At 39.4% G+C, this 14,924-nt stretch overlaps 1 protein-coding gene across 3 annotated transcripts in view; it reads right to left on the bottom strand.

Annotated features, from left to right (window-relative positions):
• The window catches only part of PCSK2 (proprotein convertase subtilisin/kexin type 2), a 97,391-nt gene that overhangs the window by 49,919 nt on the left and 32,548 nt on the right, over positions 1 to 14,924 (bottom strand). For all 3 annotated transcript variants that reach the window (XM_004940214.5, XM_046939646.1, XM_040697849.2), the window contains 2 exons: positions 2,932 to 3,045; positions 1,195 to 1,303 (listed from right to left, as the gene is read on the bottom strand). In XM_004940214.5, the coding sequence (XP_004940271.2) occupies positions 1,195 to 1,303; positions 2,932 to 3,045 (223 nt within the window). The remainder of the gene's footprint in view (positions 1 to 1,194; positions 1,304 to 2,931; positions 3,046 to 14,924) is intronic.

The following is a 14,924-nucleotide window of genomic DNA, read 5'->3' on the forward strand; positions in this document are numbered from 1 at the left end:
AACTGTGCAAAGAAACGGCCACTAATTTCATGTTTTGCTTTGAACATTACCCTGCCCTATATTTCCAACCTGCATTTTACTATGTGCTTAATTATACCTGCAAGTACAGTGGCATATTATTATGATTATCCTGATGAAAATATTACCTTCCATTATGTAGGGTCCTTAGCACTAGATTTGCAAGAAGGGATTCCTTGCACCTATGGAGGCCCTTGCTGATTCAAAAGGGATACGGGCAACAGAAGACTCAATGAAGAACCATTTCATGCAGGAGCTCTATTCCATACTTACTGGAACTGAATATAGATCAAATTACTCCCTTCTCTACAAGCTACATCTGATGGGCTAACACTTCTCAACAGCTTTCTTTGGCTTAAAGCTTAATCAGTTTGTTGTCATCCCCATGTCCTAATCATGTCTAGCCATTCTGAAAGCAAACTCCTGCCTCTGGGAACAGTAAAAATGTGATTTCTCATGACATCAATATACAGATGTCTGAATCTACTGTCTTATTTCCATGAAATCTTTGCTTTAGGAGAGAACAAACTAAAAACAGAAATGAATGAGGACTCATGTCAGCTGATCCCAGAAAACATTTGTGGATCCAGCCTCTTTATTTATTTTTAATAATACTCAGCCATCCTAAAAGCAAAATAATCAACATTTAGCCCTAAGAGCCACTGCGACTTCAGCTGCACCTGTTACCTTCATCTTGCTTGAACTTAGCCTCAAATTAGTAATGTGTTTAATATGCAGGTCTTTACTGACATTCAGCCTGAAAGTGTTTAATTATTTCAGCTGTAGAAGTATGACTTTGAGAATAATGCAACCCTGAAAATGTTTTTCTAAGTACTTTTTGTGAGGCAATTAAGTCCTCTAGTCAGTGCCTACAGAAGTCAAGGGGAGTCTTTCCTTTGGTTTAATGGTCATTATAATGTGCTCTTGAAGATTGCTGTTTGATAATCATATACTACAAGTGCTTTGGATATCTGTGCTTCTCTGTCCCTAGTGGAGACTTTATAATGAATTTTCCCTGAAGATTGGTAGCCTCAGCACTATAAGCAATCCATTATTACTTTTAAATCTTTTTTTTTTTTTTTTTTTTTTTTTTACTTTGATTGCATGGAAAAAGCTACTTAAAAATATTAATAAAAATATTAAAAAAAAAAGACTGAATAGGCAGTCTTCACTTACCATCATCCATAATTCCTATGGTAACTCCTTTCCCTGTGTATCCCAGCTCCCACGCCTCAGCTACGTTAAGATCAAGTCCAGGTGTCCCATCTGCTTGACCAGTGTTAATCTAATAGATCAGTGAAAAAGAAGAACAGCTCTTTTTACTTGATAGACACACTTCCACAGACACTGATTGTGTCTTTGTCTTTGCATGCATCTTTGATATGGAAAATAAATCACATCTGCTTTAGGGTATTAGTCTGTCTGTAACCATACCTTAAGTTTTAAAAAAGAATTATGGTGGTAAATTCATGTCTTCGTGGTTTATAAGATTTGGTTAAACTCTGTATCTTTTCAACCCAAAGGAACATTTTTCTCCTCAAGCGTATCAGCGTAGTGTGTTAAGCTAGCAAAAGTTGCACCAGTAGATACTTCAGAGGACTTCCTTATGAACAGGTAATAGTAACAGTTTTTATGGAAAACAGGGAGCTACTGAAATTCAGTCCCACTGGTTTTAATATCAGAAATGACTTTTTGGATTAAAAAGTTAGGCCTGCTTTGAGCAGGAAGGATCACTAGTTGGACTTCGTGGGTCTTTGTGCGGGTGTGATTCCTAAGGGCAATCTCCTCTGTCTTCAGACAGAAGTCGTGCTTACCAATCTCATTCACAAATTTCTCAAGTTCCATGTTGGACACAATATTAATTTTGCTATTCCAGATGCAGAACTATTCAACTTTATGTCAGATACCATTTCTCATTTCAAAATGCCCTTTTGTGCACTTTATAATCTAAAATCTAAATGTATAGCTTGATTTTTAAAAATGGTTCTTGTCATCACTGTGATATTTTGATTGATTGAAGTACAACAAAGAAGTGAATTAATCCACACTTTAGTTCATCATTTCACTGAGGGTGAAGTCTCAGACATGCTAACCTATCCTCAATCATCTGGCAACTCTTGTCTTGGGAAAAAAAAACAAAACAGACATATCTGATAGATTCACAAAACACAGAAAATGCATTAGAAGGAAAGAGACTGAGAAATACTGTTCATAAACAAAGAGTCAACTTAAGTGAACAAGATGGTACCATATTCACAAAATTCTAAGTATGCCACAGTGTTAAAATTGAGGAAAATGACTTTAACAAAATTTTAATAGAAAGACATTTTTCTTAGTTACTTTTACGTAAAAAACTTTTCTTTCAAGACTAAACTTCTCCCTGTAAAATATGACACACTAAAAATGAAACAATTCAGTAAAATATTAATTTATTTTGGCATCGGCTTAAAGCCAAAATTCTGCTTTTGACTGAAGAAAATCAATTAAGCAGTATTCAGATTTACAAAAGAAAAGAAAAACCTCATTTTTTTTCTAGCAAGTACACTAGAACTTTTTGTTATAATTCTATAACGGTGTTGTACCTGGCAGCAGCTCAATCAAAGACATGATTCACATGCAGTTTTAGAGGTCACATCAGCACACCAGGAATGCCCACAGGACACCAATACAGTTCTCTTTGAAGCATTCTAAGGATCTTTCCATCGACTGAAATGAAATCCAGCTCTTGAAATTTGCTGGATCTTTCCAGCATAAAAGAGGTTCAGTTAAAAACAACACAACAGAGCCTTGGATTCATTCCCAAGATCCTATGAGATAATTGAAAAGAACTCTTGCAAGACATTGTATGAGCACAAAGTAATTCGAATGCCAATTATTTAGTTACTCTTACTGTGATTTTCTTTCAGAACTTACCAAGTACCACTGCTTTGTAAATAAAGGATCATTCATGTTGATGTCAATGTCATTGATGTCTCTATATCCTCGTTTTCTTCTGCTAAAACCTTCCTGCTGCACAGCCTTCTTGACCTGGAAGGATTAATTTTTACATCTTTAGCTCAACGTTCTTCACCATAAAGATTTTTCTGGCTCTGTTTTCAGGAGAGATAAGGGTTATTAAATCACATTATTTGTGTCTGCATCACTCACTACCAACCTGGGGCAGATTTCTGTCAAAATTTGCAGAGAGAGCTCAAGGAATCATATAATTCTGGGGAAGATGGCTATGGAGAGAAGAGACATTCAAAAGTGTCCTACTTGGAGGAACACATTTTAGATAATAAAGTACTTGTGAAAGAGAGAGACCCTACTCTGACATCATTGACATGGACTTTCTTGCCATACTTTCTCTTAGCCATCAGAATCAAAACGTTATCATTATTAGATGATAAAATTATGTAATTAATTCCCAATACGAATACTCCAAGCTGCATTTGATAAAATGAAGATGCAGGTCTCAGTCACACTTTTTTTTCAGACTTTTCTCTATGATATTTTCAGAGTATTAGATAGCCTTTTCTGCTGGGGAGATTTGCTGGGAGAAAAGTATCTGAGACTATGTGTTCTCATTGCATTCCTGAGGTTCTTGGAAACACATCTTACAGACAGATGCACTTTCAGGGATTATCTTTGTTATTAATAAGTGATAAATAAATAAACAGGCAAGAAAACCTAGACGGCAAATTGGCCACTAAAAGCACCAAGCTGGCTGAAGTGTAAGATGTGAGAATACTGGCTATGCAAAACAAGCTGCCACAGTTTGAGATCCTTTTCTTTATAAACAAAAAACCCACCAAGATACATTCCTGTGCACTATAAAAAGCAAGAAAACTTAGACAAACAAGCATCTTTGAAGGCAGAAACTACAAATGTCCGATCATAATCATCTTATTTGTAAAACTGTAAAAGTAGACCACTGAATTTTTCTAATCATCATTATAATATATGATAACATTCAGCTTAACATATAGAACCAAGATCGCATAATAGCCCAAATACATCATTTTTATATATATGTGTGTATATATATATATAAATGCACCCCTCTTAATCTAAGAGGAAAGCTTAAAACTATACATTGAGTAAACTTTGAGAAGCAGAAACAAGGCAGCAAAGAAACTAACATTTTCTTAGGCATTTTCTTTAAAAGAAAACAACAACAACACGATGCCAAAACAACCTATGGTTATTAAGGAAACCTTATAACTTACGTAGCTATTTCTACAAGTGTGGCTTTGGCATTTCTGATTAAGAAGATGTGTGCCCTGATGTATCACAGTAACTCACGTAGTGTCAGACAAAATTCAACAGAGGAGAAATTCCTCCAGAGGCCAAATTAGACCTTTGAGGAGTTGAGTCATTCTTAGAGGTGTCCTTCCATCTCCGTTAATTAAAGCAGGAGCCTCAAAGGGCAGAGCTCAGTGAGATGCCTATGACCAAGATGAAACTGCGATCCAACTGATTCAGGCTAACAGCTCTTTTCCTCACAGCCACATTGCTTCATTATAACCTTGAGAGCTTAATGCCAGTTCACAGCAAGCAGGATGAGGCATATGTGACACACTCAGAAAGAGGATACCAGAAAGAACTGATCTGTCCTGAAGAGGTAGTATCAATGTTTCTAAAAACCTACTTTTATGAATTCTAATTCCTTAACTAGAGGTGCAAAATGATAAAATATTGAACTGGTACCTGCTTTCATTTATGTGCCTTTCTAGTACCTGTTCAAGTTCATTAAAAGCAAAGCAGATGGAAAAGAATGTGAAAAACTAATACAAAATAAGCTGAAAAGAAGACAGTGACTAAGTAGGAACCATACCAGGTGTACTTTGCAGTGCCAGGTAACTGTATAAAGAAAGGTATAAGCACACTGATACCTCTATGATAAGGCTCAGTGATGCCATGGAGACAACAGAGCAATCACCTGTCATTATGCCTTACTCCATTACCACCCCTGCCTCCATTGCTTGCAATTGCAAACCCCGAGCTGTCACCACATGAAATATTTATGAACAGAAGCCAACTCTCAGTTAGAGGGATGCCAGAGAAAAAGATTCATGTGTTTATGCTCCCACACAAGCTTGCTGGCTCTGCAGGACCTGCTGCATTAAGGCACTGAATTAGGATTTAGTACAAAAAGAATTCCACTAATTAAAAAGCAATGTTTTGGAGCCCTGGCTTTTCTTTAAGACCAGCTGAAGAAAGTGGAGAGCAATTTGCAGAAACAGCACAGGCTGACTTCACTCTTCGGGAGCATCTCGTTTGTCTGATTTGTTATATCTGTATAATAAAATATAACCTGTATCTTTTATTATATTACATTACACGATACTGTAATTCCCCGAGATGTGGAAATATATGTGAAAAGGAGGTATTAGCTTCTCTGAACTAAAACCACTCTTAACAGGCTGGTTTCTGAGTATTTTACATGGACACAAGGCACGTGAGATACTGCCATTCAAGGAATAACAATTTCAGAATGCCCGAGGCCTCCTATACCCTACAGAAACAAGGCTTTTCTCATTACTTTCAGTAATGATGGCAACTTGTAGAGTCACATCCAAAACAGACTAGGCTTTCTTTGTCTTGAGTTGAAAGGTTTGGCTAAAGCCCTGGCACCTTCCCCCTCACAGAAGCTACTAAATGCCTCATTCAGTTGCCTTGTGTAAGGATTTTCCCTCCACAAGAATGAACATGCCTGATGAAAACACTATCCTAAGATCAGAAAACATCCATATACTCCAGAAAAAAATCCCAGATGAAGTAAATTTATCCTTGATGTAATTCCAATGATTTCAGCAGAGAACTGCCAATTAGCAGATAGTTGATGGGAGTGAAACCTTGTCCGCTTGCCAATAGGGTAAGTCTACCAGCAAAATAGTATTTTTCCTCAGTTGTAAACTTGTCCTCAACCTAGTCCAGATCTGAAGAGGAAGCATATCTTACTTTGCCTCTATCTGAAGAATTTCTTCTTGAAGAGCAGGCTTTCCTATGATATCTGTAACATAAATGCATTAAGCATCATGTTGCAGGTAATGAGTTTCGAAAATGCATACAAGAGAGAACTTAGGATCACATTTTTGCATGTGGAAAGGTAGAAAATCACTGAAGAACATTCTGATCTTATAATAAACATAATATATAATAAAAACAATGTATTTTTGTCACATTCAGACTTGGAATCCAGCCCGCAAAGAAATCCATAATGCACCTTCATGACATCTTCTAACTACTTATTTCTCTAACTGAAGCAGGAAGAGCAGTGTTTGCTAGACAGACTTTTGATAATAGCATCTCTAAAGGATTTGAGCCTGTTAAGCACGACACTTATGAGAAATTAGTGAAGGAACAAGACTTCCTTTCAGAATGAGCCTGTTTTTCACTGTCTCAAATGTAGGCTTGTCAGCAATAACAGATTTTGCTTATTTTATTCTTAATACATTTATTTCTTCTTCATTATGATAGAGGATTAAGAAGTGAGCATGTATTTTATTAGCATGTGGCTAGATCAGGCAAAAGTTACTAGGTGTGTTATTATCAGAAGAAGAAGGTCATGTATCAAAGTAGGTACAGTCCATGGATGATGGGAAAGAGGTTCAAGTATTGATTTTTAATATACTTCTACTTATGCATGGTGCATAAAGCCACTTGGATGATAATAAAACAGCAGGATACTGATGCAGAACAAATTAACAAAATAATCAATTGCCTGCAATACTGCTCCAGGAAGGCCAGCAACCACTGCACTCTAACTGTGCTCTATGCTCCTATGAATGCCAAGACAATCAGCTCCTCGTTTTGAAGGAACGGGGTTAATTATACTGTTGAGTTCCTGCAGTGAAATGACTCCGTTATATTGAGCATAAATGACAGATTTACTAAATTATACCAGTGGGTATAAAAAAGTGGAACAGTACACACAACCCCCAACCTCAAGAATCAAGAATGTGACAACAGGAGAATTCAGGCCAAATTCCAATGGAAAAAGAGTCCCAGTATTGACATCTACTAAGCATGACTTGTATAGCTTTAAAAAAAACAAAACAACACAGCAGTAAGATGATCACACCGAAGAAGTGGTGGATCTTTTCTCTCTAAAGCCTGAGTTCAATGTAGGTCTGCTGCTGAAGGTGAAGAAAGAAGTTGAAAGCCAGTTGCCTACATTTTTTAAGTCAAGCAGATGGTTAGTCTTAAGCCCTGCAAATGGTGCAGAAGAGCAGCCTCCCATGAAGGTGGCTTAGAAGAGCATATCCACATACCTGAAGGCATCAACCAGCAAACCACCTCTGTCTACTGGAGAGCTGTCCTGACTGCTGCTATCCAACACAAATTGTGACAACAAAAGATGGAGACAGAGAAGTTCAAGTGAGTCTGTGAGATCCTCACACCTAACAGCCTTCAAAAAGGAACGAGAATGGGATATGAAGCACCTACAGCACCTTGTCAGGGTCTTAGCCACAAATGTCTTCCTTCCTCTGATCCCAGTCCCCAACAGGTGTCTATTTTTCATCTCTGATTTCTAAGTAAACACAGATGAAAATATTTAATTTTACTATCAACTCCATCCATGTAAAGAGAGGGAAATACTGACTCCATTCACAGAGTATACACTCGTTATCCACATTGCCCAGCAGCAGCTTGCTGGGAAGAAGCTCAGAAGATGTCTGAAGAATACCCATTTCACATTCTTCCACATTTTTCCTAAAGCCCCAAAGTAATGAAGTTTAGTGAGACTTTTCACTACAAAGTAAAAAAGAATAACTTTGACCATCTTCACTAGAGAAAAGAGTGTACAGACCTACTGCTACTTGAACTGTAGCTGAAGTCAGATGAACCAAACAAAACCAAATGACTTTTAAACGTTAGCGAGGGCTCCCCTGGGAGTGGATGTGACTAAGCATTGCTCCCAGGTTATGGTGTGTTACCCATTCTCAGTCAGCCATTCTTTCAAGGACTTGGCTCCCTGACAAAACAGGGACAATTCTCAAAAGCAGAGAGCCTGACACCATATGATACGCACTTCACTTTTCAACCTAATGGTTGATTCTCCTGTTATCAATGGGAAGTTGAGCTCTGACATACAGTTACAGGAGCTGGATGTGCCTGAAGACACTCCAGAGGACAAGGCAGCAGAACCAGGGCTGCAGTGCAGAGACAGGACTTCAGCCATTCTCAGCTTAGAAAATCCAGCCTTTTTCTTCAAATTACATTTGACTCCTGGCAATGAAAATGCCTGCAAATTATTAACAGAAAAGTGCAGAGCACCAATAGCAAAATGTTCCTGCTGCTATTTCCAGCTTGGTATGTATCCTTGTAAATGTAAATACCCAAAATATCAGTCAAACATTAAACTAGATGCTTGAAAACAAATCTTCAACAATCTTTTCCCATCTTCTGCATCCTCACAAGGAGAGATGTTCCCTCCAGCTGCCCCCAGTCCATGAAAAAACCTATTATTTTCTCCCAGTAATAACACAAGAGATTGGTCTCCAAGCATAGCTAGATAATGTACCCATTTTTTCCAATATAGCAGCTTCTCTTCTATGAAATTATCAATCCATCTTCTCAAACTTATCCCAAAGAAAAGAGGGACCATCTCCAGATAATTATGGCTTGTATGAGTGCCTCCAGAAGTACTATCAGCAATCAAGTTTGTAAAAGTCAAGAGCAGGTAACTGGAAGGAAAGTACTGCCTGATCTAAAAGCTACTACACCTGGCACCAGAAATTCACTTAAGCTGGCAGCTGGGTTCTTCTCCCTTTCTGCCATTCTTCCCTATATTCATTTATGATTCATCTATGATTCTATTTACGGTTGACAAAGGGGATTCCTGACTTCTGCTGTTGAATAACCTCAGCTGGTAAGGCTAGGAGAATTTGTCCACATGCCGAAAATTGATGCCATTATTGATATTTTGGACTTATCCTCTTGATTTTAAATCTTCTGAGCCTATTTTGAAGCCCAGAAGGAGTAAGAGGGGATGTCAGGGAACTTGAGTGTGTCACTAATCACCCAGTATTTACTAACTAAATGACAACCACTCCTCTCAAGCAAGCTAATTACTTCAAAGATTCTCATGAGTCTCTCCATAGATAGGAACAAATCCCCCTTGGTAACCACAGGTGTCTCTGGTGTGTTATTCATATAAGAGTCTCCAAGTGCCTTCTCTACCTTCATCAGTCCATGGAGAGTTTTCTGTACAAGGATTCTTTTCTCCAGCTATCCTGCTCCACCTTGGTGCAATCAGAACAGCTACAACAAAGGTACAGCAGCTGTTGGAGGACAAAGTTTACCAAACAAAGTTCATCAGCACAACTATACCTGCGATTTTGAAGCAAAAGACACTGAAATAAAATCATTGATTTGAATGATTTCATAAAGTAAAAATGTATCTCCTTCCATTAAAATACTTGTATTACTGATGTTTCATAAATTTAACAATGTCTATTTAATGACTAGCATAGAAGCACGAGAACTGCTTTGACTTCTAGCAAACATCAAGTTCACTATAAAATGTGTCCATCTTTCATTGTTCTTCTCTATTTGTATATCTTACTTCCTTAAATAAAAGTTACTAGCTGAAACAGCGTCACTGAATAGTGAGGGTGCTGCTGATTCTTCTTGCTTATTAAACTTGGATGTTCTGTTCCAGACACAGTTTTCCACTTTCACTAATAAGCCCCACATGACTGCTCAAACACTTCTAACTTTATGTAGACCATCAGCAGATTTCAAGCCTTCTGGACACTGAGGCTGCCTCCAGCCATCCCTCTTGAGAAATCTTCTCAGTTTTCCCTGGCTTCAGCTTGTGCCTTCTGAACTTTTGTCTCCACTCCCTGGACACGATATTGAGAAAATGTCGTGCCCCCAGTAAAATAAAACAAGGGTAAAATATTACCACTGTTGAACTCTCTGAATAAAGGCTGTTTCTTGCAGAGCCTTGCTGTGCCTTGCACAGTAAAATGTAGCATAGCTGGGGCTGGTCTTTAACTTCTCACTGAAAAATCACAACACCAGAGGTATGGACATTTAGGAAACTACCAGAGAAGTTCAGCATCCATCAGACAACAGTAAGACGCGAAAGTACACAGCCTCAGCTCAAAGGTTCCACTCAGGCAATCAACCTTTTCTGACAGAAACATAATGGAAAGAACTCATGTATCAGCCAAGTTCATATTAAAAAAAATAAAGTAATGCCAGAACCGACTTGCTTCTGCCTTACTTTGTGACCTTTCATTTTCCTGATACTAGTTCAGTGCTTGGTAAATAAGGAGCTTTCAAAAATAAAAGAAGGGGAAAAGAAATCAATATTTTTGTCCATTTAGCAGGTCTCTCACAGTTCAGTGACATTCAGGAAGCAGTGAGTAAAGCGACAAGGAATCAATGTGTAAGAGGAGGCTTCGGATCATATTCAACCTGCTCAACTAAGAAATCAATAGCGCTCCTCTAGATTCTACTTTGAAATGCAAGTGAATTGTTTAGGCTGCAATGTAAAATGAATGCCGAGTATACAAGGCCCATGAAGGAAAATACCAATTTGGTAAAACTGAAATTTTCATAGGATTGTGCTGCCTTAGATGGCGTTTTTTTTTTTCCCTCGGGGTAGAATTTATGAAGGGAAAAGTGAGACAGAGAAAAATCCCTGACTATCAAGATAACCAGTGTGCAGCTTTCAAAAGCAAGCAAACTCTGATTCGCATCTCTGCTCTCTCCTCAATTTGGCATGAGGGTCATATCAAGAACTGCACTATCACAGGTGCTGGCTATTCTAGGAATGCTGTTCTTATTTTCATTTTTTTTTCCAGTGCTTAAAAAAAAAACCAACAAAATCAGAGCAGAAGCATTTCTGAAATCCTAAGGTGTTTCCAAGGGAAGGAGAAATGGCTTGTTATACTACCCAGAAAAGGTGCCATTACACTTTATGGTGTATGATGACAGAAAAGTCAAAGTAGTTTATATTTTGAACAACATCTCTTTGCAAGACAGCAGGACAGCTATCCCAGTTACAAAATCAAGATCACTGTGAGAATGAAATTCCCTGTAGATGGGATGCATGTGTGAGTCTCACCAGGGGGTTGGAGTGCAAACCACAGGGACATTTTATCAGCAGCACGTGGGCATCTTTTTCAACTTTGCTGTCTCAGCAGTTATATCAAGCCACACAAATGAATCAAAGGAACCACATCTCTGTGCAGGTGTAAAGAGCATGTCCAGTGACAGAGAAAAGGATTAGGCCCCATGCATGTAAGGCACTTTATTGACTGCATGCTGTCCCTTCTTAGCTGCCAGATTAGGGGCTGCAAATAGCAGCTCCCTCTTCCCTTACAACCTTTGGCCAATTACTGCAAATAAACCTTTCTTAAAACATCATGTTTGAAAAATGACACCTTGTTCTTCCTCCTCAACAGTAAAAAAAATCTTTCAGGGAGTTATTCTCTTTTATTGCTAAGGCCACCACCAATCTTTGAGCTGATACATGAGACCCAAAGTACATTTAAGTTATATGTGCACTCTCTGTGGCATAAAATGGTTTTAATTTAAATGGGAATCAGATGTAGCTCATTATTTAAGACTGCAGACCATTTGGCATTGAGAGTGGCTTTTGGATACCTTTGTGCAGTACAAAGAAGAGTGGTGCTCCCTGGATCTTCTAATTTAAGAATTCTCTCTCTCTGCCATCATTTCATCATTTATTGCTTTGGTCTGTTTCTTAAAACCCTGGGCACTCCTCCATCTAAGGACTTTTCTTCCTGCTCCACAATAGTTCACTAGTCCTACACAGAGAGAAGTACTACAGAGCCCACCTTTATATCACTTCCTTTTTAAAGATTCTATTAGCATGGTTGCTGCTCCCACACAAGCAATGAATATGCTATCTGATCCATCCCAAGGGAACAGAACTGCTCCAAGGCTAAAGATTCCTCTAATTCTGTTGATTTTATGATAATTTACTTCACAAAACAACCTGCTCTGTTTGGTTCATACGGGAAGACTCAGCTGTCAGGTAAAATTACTCTCTTTGCTGAAGCATACCCTTGACCCATCCTGAGGGAGAATTCACTTCTTGTAAACACGTGAAATTCCGTCATAATGCCCAAACACATTTTCAGTCATAAAGCATCATCTGTAGCAGCTCTACTTCTAACATCATGCATTTTCTTTCTAAAGATGCCAGTTTGCTCTACAGACATTAAGTGTACTCCGTGTGGAGCCCTGCCATAGGCCTGCGTAGGGATGCATCTTACGGAAATCAAGTCAGAAGAGAATGAGACCTTAAAGCAAGTCTATAGCACATATTGAAAACAGACCCTCCTTATCTCCAAACTGATACCAAGATCTGCACTTAAACTCTGGCTTCTGACCTGTGTCATAATTCAATATTTCCGCTTCATTCTCCACAGCCCACTTCCCACTCAAATTGTACCTAACAGCTCATCATCTGCCTTGAAACATCTGCTTGGAAAAATACAGTACACACTTCTGTCACAGAATTACTGGCATGGATTATCCCCTTCTCACGTCAGCAGTAAACATGCCATATTGTCACACTTGTTGAAGAATTACATGTTGCTCTGTGCTTTATGTAACCATTTTGCTTTCCACATATAAAGCTTTTCTAAATGGTTTCTGATCAAGGAAAAAAATACATACATTTTGGTATAGCTGCCCCCAGAGCCCACTGACCGTATTCAGATGTGGTAACAGTGTTGACAGCTGTTTGCAGTTCTTCTCTCATGCCGTGGGGCTTAGAGAAGTTAACTTCAGATTCCTCTGATGCTTATAGCCCTTCCAAGTAGATTGGCCCTGCTGCACCCAGTGGTGGTGAAAAGTTAGCATACAAAAGCATCACCAGAATCTCAGCTAAAGAGCAGCTTCCCAGAGTAAAAATTGCCTCATGGCATTAGGAGAAAAGAAAGGCTAACTGATACCAGTGCTGTTATCCTATGCAGAGCGCATGAACCAGGCCAAAATCAACTTACTTTAAGTCTGAATTAAAAATAACTAAAAAGCTAGTTGTGGCTCCTCAAAATCTGGAGCCACGAGATGAAAATGGAGAAAAGGTTGGCTCAATCATGTAGAATACAGGTGTTTTCAATCCTGAGCTCAGAAAGGGCACAAAGAAATCAAGGCCCTGCAACACACCCAAAGAAGGGCAACAAAGCCATGATGGGTCTGGAGCACAAGTCTTATGGTAAGCATCTGAGGGAACTGGGGCTGTTCAGCCTGGAGCAGTGAAGGCTCAGGGGAGAGCTCATCACTCTCTACAGTGACCTAAAAGGAAGCTGTGGTGAGGTGGGGGTCTTCCTCTGTTCTCAGATTACTAGCAACAGGATGAGAGTTAGTGGCCTTAAATTGCCGCAAGGGAGGTTCAGATTGGATATTAGGAATAATTTCTTCTCAGAAAGAACGGTGAGGTATTAAAACAGGCTGCCCAGGGAGGTGGTGAAGTCACCATCCCCGTTGGACCACAACAGCTTGCTAGCAGTGATTGCTGCCCTGTGCTGTCAACACCTCCCCAGCCAGGCAGGAAGGACATTTGCAGAAAACCCTTTTAGCCTTAATAAAAAAACAAAGCTTATTTTTATAAAGGTGCCTTCCTGGAGTGATACAGCACAGCTGCCAAAAAAAGTCTGATTTTATTCTACTATTTCAAACCTGCAATACTTAAACTTCAAGGTTCACAAGAGCAGTAGTGATATATGGGTGAGTCTTCCTTGTCCATTTTTAACACCTTTAGAGATCTGTTGCTATCTCAATGGTGATGAGATATGCAATCACAGAACACTGCTCTTCCTGAAGTGCTGCCTGGTGGGAATTAGATAGGCTGCACAATGTCTCCTCTCAGTAAACGTCATATCTAGAAACCAGAGACAAAACAGAAGCCAGTCTTATGACAGAGGGAAGCCACAATTATGTTGCTGCTCATAGTCACGTATCTGCTCTTGCATCCAGCAGCAGAGTGGCTGTGTATAGCACAGCTACCTCTTTATTGCGTTACCATAAATACTCTGGACAGAAAAGAGAAAGGATTTTGCTGCCTTGCATGCCTTTCCTAGCCCACTGGGAAGTAACTGGAAATTGCACTGATGGGGCTGTATACCGTAAAGGTAGCAAATGCACTTCCTCAGCTCCTAGATTCAGAGGCTGATGGGTCCCTGTCGCAAAGCACATTAATAAAATGAGCAGAGCTTTGTGCATTGCTGCTGCACAGCATCAGGTTAGCAGTGTATAGCTGCCAGTGCCAGGCCATCTGCCACAACAGAAGCACCAAAACAGAAGGGTTTCCACAGAACTATTTCTGTATCAAGAGGAAAGGTAGGAAAACCTGGGGAATAAGGGATTGGTTTGCAGAAGGAAAATAAACAGTCCATGCCCTTTAATTCTAGCTTTTACCCAAATAGGTTTTTAATTTGATACTTTCAAAGGACTAACCTTGATGGTTGTCATGACACTCTGTATGTCAGAATACTTTATTATATTCCTTGAATGTTTTCCTTCGGTTTCTATCAGGGAGCTTGCAGAGAGTGCAGCTGCTGAGCTCCCTGGTGCCGTGGCAGGGAGCACAACCAAGGCAGGCAGATCTCAATCAGGAGGCATTTCCCATTTCTTCCCAGAATCTGGCTGTCATAGACCTTTACATAGATAGGGCAGTAGAAGTGCTGCTTGAATGTTCCCCATGGGTTTTCTCAACAAGCCTGTAGCTGAGAAGCTTTCTACATGTGTCCATGATCTCCAGCAGCCTGTCCTACTGGCTGCTGCTCAGGCCTCTTTGCAAAGCACATCTGCACAATTAAAATAATTTTCAACTATCTTACAACCAAAGGAGTTTTGCCTAGACTTCACGGGACCAGGACGTTCAGCTGGGTCAGATATGTCACAGGTCCCCCTCCTTATCCATTGCCTGCAGC

This window comes from Gallus gallus, chromosome 3 (assembly GCF_016699485.2).
Source record: "Gallus gallus isolate bGalGal1 chromosome 3, bGalGal1.mat.broiler.GRCg7b, whole genome shotgun sequence".
In the NCBI taxonomy this organism is placed as follows: Eukaryota; Metazoa; Chordata; class Aves; order Galliformes; family Phasianidae; genus Gallus; species Gallus gallus.